The sequence below is a fragment of the Leptopilina heterotoma genome, unplaced genomic scaffold (genome assembly GCF_015476425.1).
Source record: "Leptopilina heterotoma isolate Lh14 unplaced genomic scaffold, ASM1547642v1 Lhet_65, whole genome shotgun sequence".
In the NCBI taxonomy this organism is placed as follows: Eukaryota; Metazoa; Arthropoda; class Insecta; order Hymenoptera; family Figitidae; genus Leptopilina; species Leptopilina heterotoma.
Window position 1 is genome coordinate 1,600,295 of NW_025111152.1, and position 15,105 is coordinate 1,615,399.

A 15,105-nucleotide genomic window follows, 5' to 3' on the forward strand; every position below is an offset into this window, starting at 1 on the left:
TGGCTAGACACCATCGATGGAATGAAAATTCTACACTAATGGCCCGACAATTTTGCTTTGGAGACGGCTCGCACTCACATGAAAGACGGAGCGCGGGAATGGTATCAGATCAGAAGGCGAGAATTGTCAACTTGGCAGGCTTTTCGAAACGCATTCGCGAGAAGCTTTATAGTAGCAGACAATTTACCGCAAAAATGGACCAAGATGAAGGAGAGAGTACAAGGACAAAACGAACCACTCACGACGTATTATTATCACAAAATAAAATTATGCCGAGAACTGGATTTAGAAACAGCTGGTATCAAAGAATTGGTATTGATTGGCTTATGGTCTCGCGAATTATGTAATGCTATGTCGTCAAGAAACCATACCGATGTAGATGCATTATTACACGATATGTTGAATTTTGAACGAATTAACGCTGAACGAGGAGAGCGTATACGTGCGAAAAGAGACGCGAAGCAAGACACCACAAACAAATCTACATTTAGTAAATCGAAGCCATCGACATCGAGTGAAAATAGAAATGTAAATTCAGGATCGAAAGCATCATCACAAGTAAACACCGATCGTCGACCACCCGTTCGTAACGCAGAGGGTCAACCAAAATGCTATAATTGCAATAATTATGGGCATATTTCGAAAAATTGTCCCGACCCGCCAAAAACTGTAACGTGTTATAAATGTGGTTCTCAAGGCCACACTCAACGTCATTGTAAGAAAGAAGATGACACAGTGAAAAAGGAAATAAATCAGTTATCTCAATCAGAATCAGACAATACTGTACGAAAATATATTAAGGAAGTTAAAGTGTGTGATAAGATTTTAATCGGATTAATTGATAACGGTGCCGCGGAATGTACCATTAAAACATCGTTAGTGAACAAATATGCTTTCCCAATTCACGAGCAAAATATTGTGCTTAAAAGTTTCGGGCCTTAACACTATGTGACAAATTGCCCGGGATTTATCGAAGCGACAGTGACAGTGGACGGTGTGACAGTTCCAAGTGTTAGATTTCTAGTGGTTCCCGACTTAAATCAGATAGTGTATGTAATTATTGGCCGATCGTTCACCGACTCTAAGTTAGTCGATTATTACAAAGTGGCGGATACCCTTACGTTTTTGAATAGTGAATTTGCCCGTTTGTCAAACATCCCTGTGTCGGAACCCTTTTCACAAAATTTAACACTAACTAAGGAGATCAAACTACCGCCAAATTCGATTAATTACATCAGTGTCATGCGAGACGAGGAAGAGTTCGTGATCCCAATCTTTAATATTCAATCAGAACCTCTTAAGCTGGAAAAAGAAGCTTCGATAGTGAAGACAGTGGTGGAATCCCCTCCTGAGCATCAACAGCCCCCCCCCCCACAACGAAAATTGGAGCCGATCCTACCCGAAGAGATCAACACCGAGGAGAATCTGTCGGACGAGATCATGGGTGATCTGATAAGTATTTTAAATGCATATCGTTCAGGGGTCGCGAAAGATATAAGTGAAATTGGTTGTACGAATTTGATTGAAATGGACATACAGGAACTTCCGAGTAGTAAACCAATTGTTCAACAACCGTATATAATGAGTGAGGGAGAGAGAAAAATGGCTCGCGAGATATTAAAATCATATAGAGAAATGGGTTTTGTTACAGATACTAATTCAAATTATGCTAGTCCGATATTTTTGATAAAAAAGAAAAACGGCGAGTATCGTTTAGTAGTAGAGTTCCGGGGATTAAATCTTCAAACGTCTAGAATTCATTACCCTCTCCCAAATATCGATGATCAACTTTTAAAATTGGGGGATTGTAGCCTCTTCATTGTATTAGATCTTGCGCAGGGTTACATGCAGGTACCCCTCTCTCCAAGTGCTCGAGTGAAGACCGCCTTTATTACCCCCGACGAGACCGGCGAATTTACGCGCATGATATTTGGTCTCATGAACGGTCCCTTCTACTTTTCTAAACTCATGTCACGTGTGTTAAGTTCGCTGAGAGACGAAGGGGTACTGTTCTATCTCGACGACATTCTTATCACGGGCAAGGACTGGCCAACGTTGCGCTCTCGTTTCATAGTCGTGATCGAAGCTTTAGTTAAAGCAGGGTTAACTTTTAATTTCAATAAATGCCAATTTTTGGTATCAAAAGTTTCTTATCTGGGTTTTGAAATTTCTGAACAAGGCATTGAACCGGGTAAAAATAAACTGGATGCAATTAAAAATTTTCCAACGCCGAAAAATACACATGAGGTACGTCGATTTTTAGGATTAATAGGATTTTTTCGTCGATATATATTTAAATTTGCAACAATTGCTGCACCACTGTATGCGTTGTTAAAGAAGAATAAGAATTTTGAATGGGAGGAAGATCAGGAAAAATCTTTTCGCTCATTAATAGAAAAGTTAGTTTCCGCGCCAATCTTGCAACCATTTCAAACCGACTTGCCAATAGAACTGCATACGGATGCTAGTTCATTAGGCCTGGCAGGTATGTTAATGCAACGAAATTCTTCAAATCAATTACAATTGGTATATGCGATTAGTCGACGGAATAGCGAAGCAGAACGTAATTATCACTCTAGCAAATTGGAGTTGTTAGCGGTGGTATGGGCAGTAACACGATTTCGACGGTGGTTAATTAATGTTAGATTCAAGATAGTAACAGATTGTAGTGCGCTTTTATATTTAAGTACTCATAAATCGAAGAATCCGCAAATTGTACGTTGGTGCAATTTATTATCTGAGTATGCGTTTGATATTGTTCACCGACCGGGAACTAAACTAGCTCACGTTGACGCTTTAAGTCGTGCTCCTGTTGTTGATACCGAGTCAGATGATTTTATTGAAAAATGTGAAGGAATATTTAATTTAGTATTACCGGAACAAGAAGTTCTAACCTTTCAAATTGTCGATGAGAAAATAAAGAGCAAGATAGAAATTTTGGCAAAATCCGAGAGTAAGCGTTCAAGTGCCGAAAAAAGTGAAGTTCGAGATTATGAATTAATCAATTCTATTTTGTATAAATGCGAGGGTGTTAAAAAGTTGTTTGTTGTTCCTGATGTAATGAGAAAGAGTTTGGTAATTCGTTACCATGACCTTCAGAGTCATACTAGTGCCGATCGAACTGTTGCAAAAATGTGAGAATTCTATTTCTTTCCAGGTATGCATCGTTATGTACGTTTTCATGTGAAACGATGTATACAGTGTCTTTTGACGAAACATAAAACTGGATGTCAAGCCGGAAAATTGCACCCGATTGCCCCTGGATCGAGACCTTCCGCTAAAGTCCACATCAATCATGTTGGACCTTTTGTTTCAACCGTGTCACGAAATTCTCACTTTTTGGTTTTGTCCGATACTTTAACCAAATTTGTTATTTTGAAAGCCGTGAAAGATACGAAAGCTGCAAACGTCATTCGAGCTTTGGAAGATGTCATTTTGGATTTTGGAGCGCCAGTCAGAATCATCTCGGATCGTGGGACGTCTTTTACGTCTAAAGCCTTTCTGGATTTTTGCACAAAGCATGGTATTAAACACACGGTAAATTCACCCAGGCATCCACAGGCTAATGGTTTGGTGGAAAGAGTGAATTCAACCTTGATTCCTGCAATTCAGGCGAATATTATACATCATGAAGGACGAGACTGGGATAAACATTTGAAAAAGATACAACGTGATCTTAATGCTTCTCCCAACAAGACAACTAAGAAGAGTCCTTTTGAACTTGTGTAAGGCTACATAAATCGTCATGACGAAGGACCCTTGCGAAGTTTCACAATTGAGGATGACGAACGTGTTTCTTCTCCAATTCAATTACAACAAGACGCAAGAATTCACATTGAAGAAGAGCAACGTCGATATAAAGATAAATACGATAAAAAACATAACTCGAATGTCAAATTTTCAGTCGGAGATGTCGTTTTTATGAAGGATGCACCTCAAATTACTCACAAGTCAACCAAACTACAGAAAAAGTATCGTGGACCCTTGGTTATCAATAAATTATATCTAGGTGATACTTACGGAGTTAATAATTTGCAGCTCGATTCTAGAGGTCACAGATATGCGTCGACAGCGCATGCCAGTCAGTTAAAATGTTGGTCGCCGGAAACAAGTGAGGAAACATCGATAGACGACGTTAATAGCGATGGTGAAAATGAGAAATCTTTTGAACATGAGAGCGAGAGTCGACAGTCCACGTTTTCCCAACAAAATCAAAACAATGCGAATACGGACTATGAAGGCGAAAATTCTGTTTCAGAAGAAGATGAAAATCTGCAAGCGGAGAGACCACGACGTACAGTTAGACCTCCGAAGCGGTACAACGATTTTGTAATGTAAATTCGTTTCGGTGTGTGTGTGTGTGTGAATAAAAAAAAAGAAAAGAGTGTTTTTATGTTGTTTAATTTTTATTTTGTTTGTTATTTATATTTTTGTGTGTTACACTCGAGGGCGAGTAAATGAGGCATGATGCCCGAGTGTTAGATAATCGAGATAATTTAGTGCGATCATAGGGCGCAAGCGTAGGTTTTTGGAGCGAAATGTGCAAATCGGGAGAACGAAGCGTGCGATCGAACGATACGGGTGTGCGAATTTATAAGAGAGATCCAAAACGTGGTGCGAATTAATCTTTGATTTAATTTCTTGTATTCATTTTAATGTAGTTTTCTTAAAGTGTTTAATATATGTTTTTAATTGTTAAATGTTAAACAGTGACTTTTATTTTGTATTCCTGAATTAATTATCCTTTGTTTAAATTTTCTAACAAACCGGTTTATCGACAGTCGAGTTCTAATGGTGTGTACCGGACAATAATCGACGGTGCACATCATTATACCTCGACGTCAAACCTCCCGCTCAGATTGTCTCACGTGCCGGAAAAATACCAAGCCAAATGGGCGCGAACCAAGGGTACTTACCCTTGGTCCTTAAACGACCGCCAAGCGAGACATCTATCCGACTGAGCTAATCTGTCGGTGATCAAATTTTAATATAAACCAATTTATTAATTAGATTAAAAATAAGCGACAGTTAAGGCTCATGTAACTAGTTTTATTAATTTTATTACAAATAAAATAAAGTTAATTAAAGGAAGTGAATTTATCATTCGGTGATTAAATATTAAATTTGAAGAAGTTAACAATTTTCCCGAATCAATCTACACAAATAAATTAAATATCTTAAATAAATCTCGATAAGTTCATGGGCTTCAATGTATCGACAGCACAGCTACCCTAATACAGAAACCTGCTTAATTTGAAACATATTTTCGAAATTAATTAATAATTTCAAAATTATCAAAGAACTCAGAAAAAAGAGGTAGCATGGTGGGATACGAGCCCACGACCTTTCTATTGCCGTTACACTGCTCTGACTACTGAGCTACATGCACCCCGAGACTCTCTGAGTTCCTTGAAATATACTATCCCTTCCTACATTATTTTAATGATAACGTAGGAAGGCTCTTAAAGATGGTAAGCCTAATTTTAGTCTCGGGGTGCATGTAGCTCAGTGGTCAGAGCAGTCTACCGGCAATAGAAAGGTCGTGGGCTCGTATCCCACCATGCTACCGTTTTTTTCTGAGTTCTTTGATAATTTTAAAGTTATTAATTAATTTCGAAAATATTTTTCAAATTAAGCAGGTTTCTGTATTATGGCAGCTGTGCTGTCGATACATTGAAGCCCATGAGCTTATCGAGATTTATTTAAGATATTTAATTTATTTGTGTAGATTGATTCGGGAAAATTGTTAACTTCTTCAAATTTAATATTTAATCACCAAATGATAAATTCACTTCCTTCAATTATAATTGCCTATGAATTGTAAAATTAGGCTTACCATCTTTAAGAACCTTCCTACGTTATCATTAAATAATGTAGGAAGGGATAGTATATTTCAAGGAGCTCGGAGAGTCTCGGGGTGCATGTAGCTTAGTGGTCAGAGCAGTCTACCGGCAATAGAAAGGTCGTGGGATCGTATCCCACCATGCTACCGTTTTTTTTGAGTTCTTTGATAATTTTGAAATTATTAATTAATTTCGAAAATATTTTTCAAATTAAGCAGGTTTCTGTATTAGGGCAGCTGTGCTGTCGATACATTGAAGCTTACGAGCTTATCGAGATTTATTTAAGATATTTTTTTTATTTGTGTAGATTGATTCGGGAAAATTGTTAACTTCTTCAAATTTAATAAAATAAAGTTATTTTTAACTATGCAAATGCTTTTGATGAATATTTTGTACTGGTTACTAGGTACTGGTGCGCAGTATCAAATTAAGAAGTAACAAAAAATGTGCGAAAATAAGTAAAACTAGTATTCTATTTTTCAAAAACTACGAATAAAATCATTTGTCTTAAAATTCCAGAAAATAAAGGAGATTCCATGACTTTTCCCTGACTTGTTAGACACCCTGAATAAAGTATAATTTTTATGAAATTAAAACAATTAATGATGCCGTAAGACTCAATATTTTCGAGACGGGATTATACAAATTGTAATCTCAAATATGTCAAAATCCAATTATTTTTTAATTAATAAATAAAATTATTCTCTGAATACTTTACAAATAACAATTTTATAAAACTTATTTAAGATTTAAATTACTTACAATAAAATCAATTTCTTATTTTGTAAAGATTAATTTTATTATCAGAAATGGAAAATTATTAAATTATTAAACAAATAGTAAAATAGGCCTTTTCATTATCTTACAAATGAATATTTAATACGGTCAAACAAAATAAAAACACTAAACTTAAATATAAATAATTACGATATATATTAACTAGTGGCTATATATGGGTGATTTTCAAATAACTGTCATATTTGTATGGCCCCATAGATAAATAACTAATAAAATTATTTTTTTTGACAATCACTTCATAAATCACTTAATTTAAGTCTCTTTTTAAAGATACTTACTATTCACATCATTAACTAATCATTATCATAATGAAAATTAAGAAAAGAGGGAAAAATTATCCTTTGTTTAAATTTTCTAACAAACCGGTTTATCGACAGTCGAGTTCTAATGGTGTGTACCGGACAATAATCGACGGTGCACATCATTATACCTCGACGTCAAACCTCCCGCTCAGATTGTCTCACGTGCCGGAAAAATACCAAGCCAAATGGGCGCGAACCAAGGGTACTTACCCTTGGTCCTTAAACGACCGCCAAGCGAGACATCTATCCGACTGAGCTAATCTGTCGGTGATCAAATTTTAATATAAACCAATTTATTAATTAGATTAAAAATAAGCGACAGTTAAGGCTCATGTAACTAGTTTTATTAATTTTATTACAAATAAAATAAAGTTAATTAAAGGAAGTGAATTTATCATTCGGTGATTAAATATTAAATTTGAAGAAGTTAACAATTTTCCCGAATCAATCTACACAAATAAATTAAATATCTTAAATAAATCTCGATAAGTTCATGGGCTTCAATGTATCGACAGCACAGCTACCCTAATACAGAAACCTGCTTAATTTGAAACATATTTTCGAAATTAATTAATAATTTCAAAATTATCAAAGAACTCAGAAAAAAGAGGTAGCATGGTGGGATACGAGCCCACGACCTTTCTATTGCCGTTACACTGCTCTGACTACTGAGCTACATGCACCCCGAGACTCTCTGAGTTCCTTGAAATATACTATCCCTTCCTACATTATTTTAATGATAACGTAGGAAGGCTCTTAAAGATGGTAAGCCTAATTTTAGTCTCGGGGTGCATGTAGCTCAGTGGTCAGAGCAGTCTACCGGCAATAGAAAGGTCGTGGGCTCGTATCCCACCATGCTACCGTTTTTTTCTGAGTTCTTTGATAATTTTAAAGTTATTAATTAATTTCGAAAATATTTTTCAAATTAAGCAGGTTTCTGTATTATGGCAGCTGTGCTGTCGATACATTGAAGCCCATGAGCTTATCGAGATTTATTTAAGATATTTAATTTATTTGTGTAGATTGATTCGGGAAAATTGTTAACTTCTTCAAATTTAATATTTAATCACCAAATGATAAATTCACTTCCTTCAATTATAATTGCCTATGAATTGTAAAATTAGGCTTACCATCTTTAAGAACCTTCCTACGTTATCATTAAATAATGTAGGAAGGGATAGTATATTTCAAGGAGCTCGGAGAGTCTCGGGGTGCATGTAGCTTAGTGGTCAGAGCAGTCTACCGGCAATAGAAAGGTCGTGGGATCGTATCCCACCATGCTACCGTTTTTTTTGAGTTCTTTGATAATTTTGAAATTATTAATTAATTTCGAAAATATTTTTCAAATTAAGCAGGTTTCTGTATTAGGGCAGCTGTGCTGTCGATACATTGAAGCTTACGAGCTTATCGAGATTTATTTAAGATATTTTTTTTATTTGTGTAGATTGATTCGGGAAAATTGTTAACTTCTTCAAATTTAATAAAATAAAGTTATTTTTAACTATGCAAATGCTTTTGATGAATATTTTGTACTGGTTACTAGGTACTGGTGCGCAGTATCAAATTAAGAAGTAACAAAAAATGTGCGAAAATAAGTAAAACTAGTATTCTATTTTTCAAAAACTACGAATAAAATCATTTGTCTTAAAATTCCAGAAAATAAAGGAGATTCCATGACTTTTCCCTGACTTGTTAGACACCCTGAATAAAGTATAATTTTTATGAAATTAAAACAATTAATGATGCCGTAAGACTCAATATTTTCGAGACGGGATTATACAAATTGTAATCTCAAATATGTCAAAATCCAATTATTTTTAATTAATAAATAAAATTATTCTCTGAATACTTTACAAATAACAATTTTATAAAACTTATTTAAGATTTAAATTACTTACAATAAAATCAATTTCTTATTTTGTAAAGATTAATTTTATTATCAGAAATGGAAAATTATTAAATTATTAAACAAATAGTAAAATAGGCCTTTTCATTATCTTACAAATGAATATTTAATACGGTCAAACAAAATAAAAACACTAAACTTAAATATAAATAATTACGATATATATTAACTAGTGGCTATATATGGGTGATTTTCAAATAACTGTCATATTTGTATGGCCCCATAGATAAATAACTAATAAAATTATTTTTTTTGACAATCACTTCATAAATCACTTAATTTAAGTCTCTTTTTAAAGATACTTACTATTCACATCATTAACTAATCATTATCATAATGAAAATTAAGAAAAGAGGGAAAAATTGTCAGGTCCGTGGCACACGTTTTTTTAAATTTTGTTCTGAAATTGTTACGTGATCAAATATTGAGACTATCTTTTGAGTACTTTGTTGGACAAATCTAATTAGATGTTTTACATATAAAAATAGTTTTATTATAATGATATTCTACATACACAAGCACTTTTTTCATGTTTTAAATTGTTAATTACTTTGTACCTACACATGTTAACGAAATCGTGATTTTATAACTCAAAATTTTATTTTTAATTGACTTCTACTGGCATTATTTTGAAGTGTGAACATTGAAAAGAAAATATTTATTCGATTATTTATTTATTTACGTGTTCTAACTGTGACACACATGTCAGGTCCGTGGCATGTCACTGTTATTTTGAACATATACTTTAATAACAAAAATGTACTAAAATATGTAATAAATGTCAAATTTGATTCACTATTTTAACGGAAAAACGCCTTATTAAAAAAATGACAGTTATACATTTTACCAATATTTATATAATTAATAATTATTTTTATATTGAACAAAAAATTAAAATTTTGAATTTTTAAAAACTTATCTCAAAACTTTGAAACAATTCTTTTGCCATATATAACAAATAAAGCAATTGAAATATAAAAAGTTTATATTTCAGCAAATATTCATAACACAATTTAAATGAGGAAGATAAATGATCATGACATAAACAACTTGTTTACCCTGTGGTACACTCAAGACAAGACTTTTTCGAGACGAGACTTTTTGTTCGTCTCGACGTTTCAAAACGAGACGAGATTAAAAAAAATCTCGTTTTGTCTCGTCTTGCGGCTACATCATAACCACGTTCGGAAAGGTGAAATTCGTTCACCAAGCAAATTCTATTGTGTGTTGAATATTCGCAATCCTAAGAAGCCTAAGTACAACTGCTTCGCAAACACAAAATATAAGTTGAAAAAGGATAGAGATCACGCACTTTCGTAAAACTATTACGAATCTGGCATCAGATTTTCAAAATTCAATATAGCGTATCTAATATGTTTCCAGAAGCTTAACTCAACTTCTTAAATTTGTTACCACCATATTGTATCTGCCATTTTAAAAATCTGATGCCAGATCCATAATAAGCGACCCCGAAAACCCCCGAGTAACGATTTTCAAGCGAATCCAATGAATTAAAAATTTTTTTGAAAAAGGTCCGCCATATTGAATCCGCCATTTTGAATTTTCAAAAATAGACACCGTATTCGTAATCAGCGACCCAAAAAACTATTAAAGCCTGTTGAGATATAAAATTTTCTATGCAGGGTAAATTGGACCATTTTGGTACCGATTTCTGCAATTTAATTAAACCGTATGAGGGTTGAAGACAAGAAATTCAGAAACTAAGAATGATAATTAATCTATTAAGAAGTGTCGGTCACTAATTTTTTATAATTAACATAAGAAAAGATGTCTTGAAAGCTTACCATACTCGTAGCATCATGTAAACGCAAAATTCAGTTTGCATGGCAACCAATCCAGGACTGGAGATAAGTTCAGTCATCAGTTCCGAAGTAATTTCTCTCAGAAAACTTGGATGCAACCATCCATATATCAACAAATTAACTTCCAACCATTTCTTTGCTGCAGACTTTACAGGAGACACTCCGTAAGAAACGGCAGCATTGTAATAAGGAACTACAGTCTTGATATTTGAGGTCTCGATCATTATTTCCGTGCACTGATCAATTAGACCTTGAAGTTGAAAAAGGGTTGCAGTCGCCAATATAGAAACTACATCTTTTGGTTCAAGAGTAACTTCGTCTTGATAAAATGATCCCAAGACCATCTGTAATGCTGTAACAAATATTTATAAAACTATTTTTTAATAACAAAATGACAACTTCTGTTCTCGGTGCAACAAAAGTAAAATTTTAATTTTTAAACAAAGCAACTAGTTTACAGTTTTATAAATTCTTTTATTTTAAATTAAAACTTATTTTTTATGGGTATGCACCCTGACCTAGCATTTTTTCTAATAAATAAATTTAATACATTTATAGCCTCCAGCCCCTCAATTGTTGTGACGAATTTATTCGATAGGCGTAGTTGTGCTAAAATTCTCTTATAAAATAGTTTTAAACGTAAAGCGAGATAGGTTTGTGTTCCATTTTGTAAAAGAAGGTGAGGAAGAATTAATAAACTTTTAGAAGATGTTATTGGGTCGCTATCCGACCAAGACAAAATGCTCTCCAAGCCTACAAACGAGTCTCCATTCTCAATGCATAACCCAGGGTATTTGTGAGCAGACACAATACTGCCGTACTGACGAAGAAAGTCACTATCTACATTTTAAGTCGGACGGAAGTAGTATAGCTAGGCCGGTTCTGGAACTTATCGGTAATGTAGATTCCTACTTACCTGACCGCGAGGGTAAGTTACTGACCGTTGGTGGAGTATATGTGGGTAATTTACCGGCGTTGGTGGGGTACCTGATTTGCATATATTTAAATTAGTTAATTCTTTTAATTTGCATATATTTAAATATGTAGCAAAGTTACTGAGCGTTGGTACCTAATTTGCATATATTTTAAATTAGTTAACCCTTTTAATTTGCATACGTTTTCTATTGTTTATTATTTAACATTCATTGTTAACCCTTTTAGTTTATGCAAAATCCACCTACTATCTACCCTTTTGGATGCGGAATATGCACATACCACCCACTTTTCACCCTCCCTTTTTAAATTTTATGCAAAATTCACCCTTTTAGACTTTTTTCCATTATATATTTCCAATATTACCACCCACCACCACCCACTTAGTACAAACCAGAAATTTCAAAAATCGTATAGAGAAGCGCGAAGGATTAAGCTTTCGCGAGATACCGCGCAGGCGTTGTGAGTAGTGGGAGTGGGTGGTGGTGCGGTAAGGCCCAGTGCGCAGCGAAAGTGCGCGTACGGTTACCGCGTTGAGTGAGTGAAAGTTTTATGCGTCAGACCTGTCCGTCTGACTCTTGAAGCATGCTTTACTGGTACTACAGCCCCATATGCGTGCGCAGTCGTTAAAGTGGGGGTAAAAGAGTGGGAGTTGAAGAAGAGTGGGGTTTAAGGGATATAAGGTGGGTTGGAATCAACGATTCGACACTTCTGTTAAAATTTCCAGCAGCAGCAGCTTCAGCAGTATCAGCAGTACCAGCAGCTTTAACATCTACAGCAACATAAGCAATACTAGCAGCTTTAACAACTACAGCATCATCTACTCATTTGGTACGTAAATTTCACTTCCTTGATTGAAACATTTTGTATTCCAAATTAGTTTTTTAAATTTAATATTAAAAATCCATCTTTTTTCTTTTCTTACAGATATTAAAACAATGGACTTCCAAAAAGTCAACGCCACTGGTCGCATGGAGAGATTTCTGCCAGCCAAGCCGCTTTCTGAGTTGACAGTTAATGAGTTATACAACGTAACTAAAATAAACAAGGTGCAGACCAAATATGGTTCTAGGATTGTAGTAGACCTGGATGCTACATTTACCACTTTTCTGCCGGCAAGGTTCGCAAAACTATTTGAAGCTGACCCTACCTCCTTCATAATGATGGAAGAAGCCGTGCAATCGGAGAAGTTGCGTTTAAAATATATTGGTGGCAAATTTAATGTTATTGAATTTGAATAAAAATAAATATTATAAGATTATACCGTAAAATTTATTTAAATATTTAAAGGCTTATAATAATAATAAAAAAAAAATTACTTTTAAATTGCTTCTTTTATTATTCTACCTTCATATTTTAAACAATTTTTAAATTAATAGAATTTTGTATAACATTGTATAAGTAAAATATTATTAAAGTTAAAGGAAAAAAATTTGTTTTTTCAATTATATAGTATTAAAGGATTAGGTATACAAAGAAAGAAAGGCAACATTTTTAAAATTATAAAATTCATTTATTCAAATGTATACAGAAATTGAAACATATTACAATAGTTTTTCATAATTTTCATAAAATGATTTTAAATTAGTATTCACATCATCCACTTCATCGATACCATATGAGAAGTTTCTCAGTTCACTCGTTACAGTACCGTCCGCAATTGTCAGTCCACCCATTTTTAAAGGAATGACAAAAATTTTTTAACATAAAATTCATGAAAACTAAAATTTTTTTTGGTTTATATTTTGAAAGACGATAAAATTTTGAAAAGAATAAGACCTTACAGAAGTCATTTGGCCAAAATTTGTAGAAGATATTCCTAAAAATCGTCATTTTCAATGTTTTACAAAAATTTAAATAACTTCTAAAATAATGAACGCTTTTTAATAATCTTAGGCTTATTTTAAAGGTCTTTTTCTACGGAAAAAGAATTACTTATAGGCATTAACCTGTCATTTTTAACTTGGAATAAGCATGACGTCAAAATTGGACAAAAAAATTGGAAAAATTTGAAATCAATTTTTTGTACTAAAAACTATTCTAGAACATATATAAAACATGATATGGTGTAGATTTTTCAAGAAAATTTAATAAAAATATATGTTTGAATTTCAAAAATTATTTTTCTTTTAATAATATTATTTCAAATTTTTTGAATTTTTTTGTCCAACTTTGACGTCATGCTTATTCCAAGTTGAAAATGACAGGTTAATGCCTATAAGTAATTCTTATTCTGTAGAAAATGGTCTTTAAAATAAGCCTAAGATTATTAAAAAGCGTTCATTATTTTAGAAGTTATTCAAATTTTTGTAAAACATTGAAAATGACGATTTTTAAGAATATCTTCTACAAATTTTGGCCAAATGACTTCTGTAAGGTCTTATTCTTTTCAAAATTTTATCGTCTTTCAAAATATAAACCAAAAAAAATTTTACTTTTCATGAATTCTATGTTAAAAAAATTTTGTCATTCCTTTGAAAATGGGTGGACTGACAATTTCGGACGGTACTGTACATTTTAAAAACAATTTCGAAGCTTAAATATATTATTTACTGCACAATTTTCAGTTTGTGTAATATGATGTGTACATGTGGGTGGTAAAAAATTCAGTTTTAATATTCTTAAACGCTGGACAGTCAATTTCTTCCAAATTGTGTACATTCATTAAATATTTTTCTAACCACTGCTTTTTTTCACAACCTTTAACATAGATAGTCTTTGCTCCTCATAATACATCCTGTTAAATGGTTCGCACTTCATCGTAACACACATCTCCAGCCACCCAAGGGATTGAATGATAATTGTTTGTTAACCACAGGTTTTCACTTTTGTAACGTCCAGGTAGTGAATTCCAAGCACAAGGTGGTTCAAAGAGGTAACCTCTTGGTTGACCATCTGTCTCCAGAGGAACTATGGCCAATTCTTTAAAAATAACTTCATTACAGGGCTTTTTAAAACCTTGAACGTCTACTATGAACTCCATTTTAGAATAGAAATGAGTTTCTACTTCAGGAGAGTGTCTTACATACCTCTCCACTTCATCCTCCTCACCACTTCTTATAACTTCTTAATAATCCCAATGATTGGTTTGTACTGTACTACACGATCATCTATAACGAGACAATATGCAGTTGTCTCCTCAGGCAACGTCATTATTCACGTAAAGATCAGTGAATATTTGCATGAAGACATCCACTGTCACAAGAATACATCTTATTAAGTTTAAAAATATTAATGTAAAAAAGTTATATATATAACGTTTCTTAAAGTTGACTTGAATTTTCTACAAAGTAAATTCAACTTTTCTAAATGTTAACTTTAATACTCTGTCTACTAATGTGACAGTTACCATCTAAAATCTTTTACTTGAGTTGTTGGAAAGAAATTGACTAATGACACTTTTGCATCTACAGTTCATGCTTACACAGAATTCTTTAAAAACGGTTACAGTCATAAGCTTCTGCACTAGCAGTCTGGCATTCTGACTCAGTGAATTGATC

At 33.5% G+C, this 15,105-nt stretch overlaps 1 protein-coding gene across 1 annotated transcript in view; it reads right to left on the reverse strand.

The window, feature by feature from the left end:
* Positions 1-15,105, reverse strand: part of LOC122509947 (protein germ cell-less) — a 129,150-nt gene that overhangs the window by 45,489 nt on the left and 68,556 nt on the right. The window contains exon 4 of the mRNA XM_043624288.1: positions 10,655-11,024. Coding sequence (XP_043480223.1) covers positions 10,655-11,024 — 370 coding nt within the window. The remainder of the gene's footprint in view (positions 1-10,654; positions 11,025-15,105) is intronic.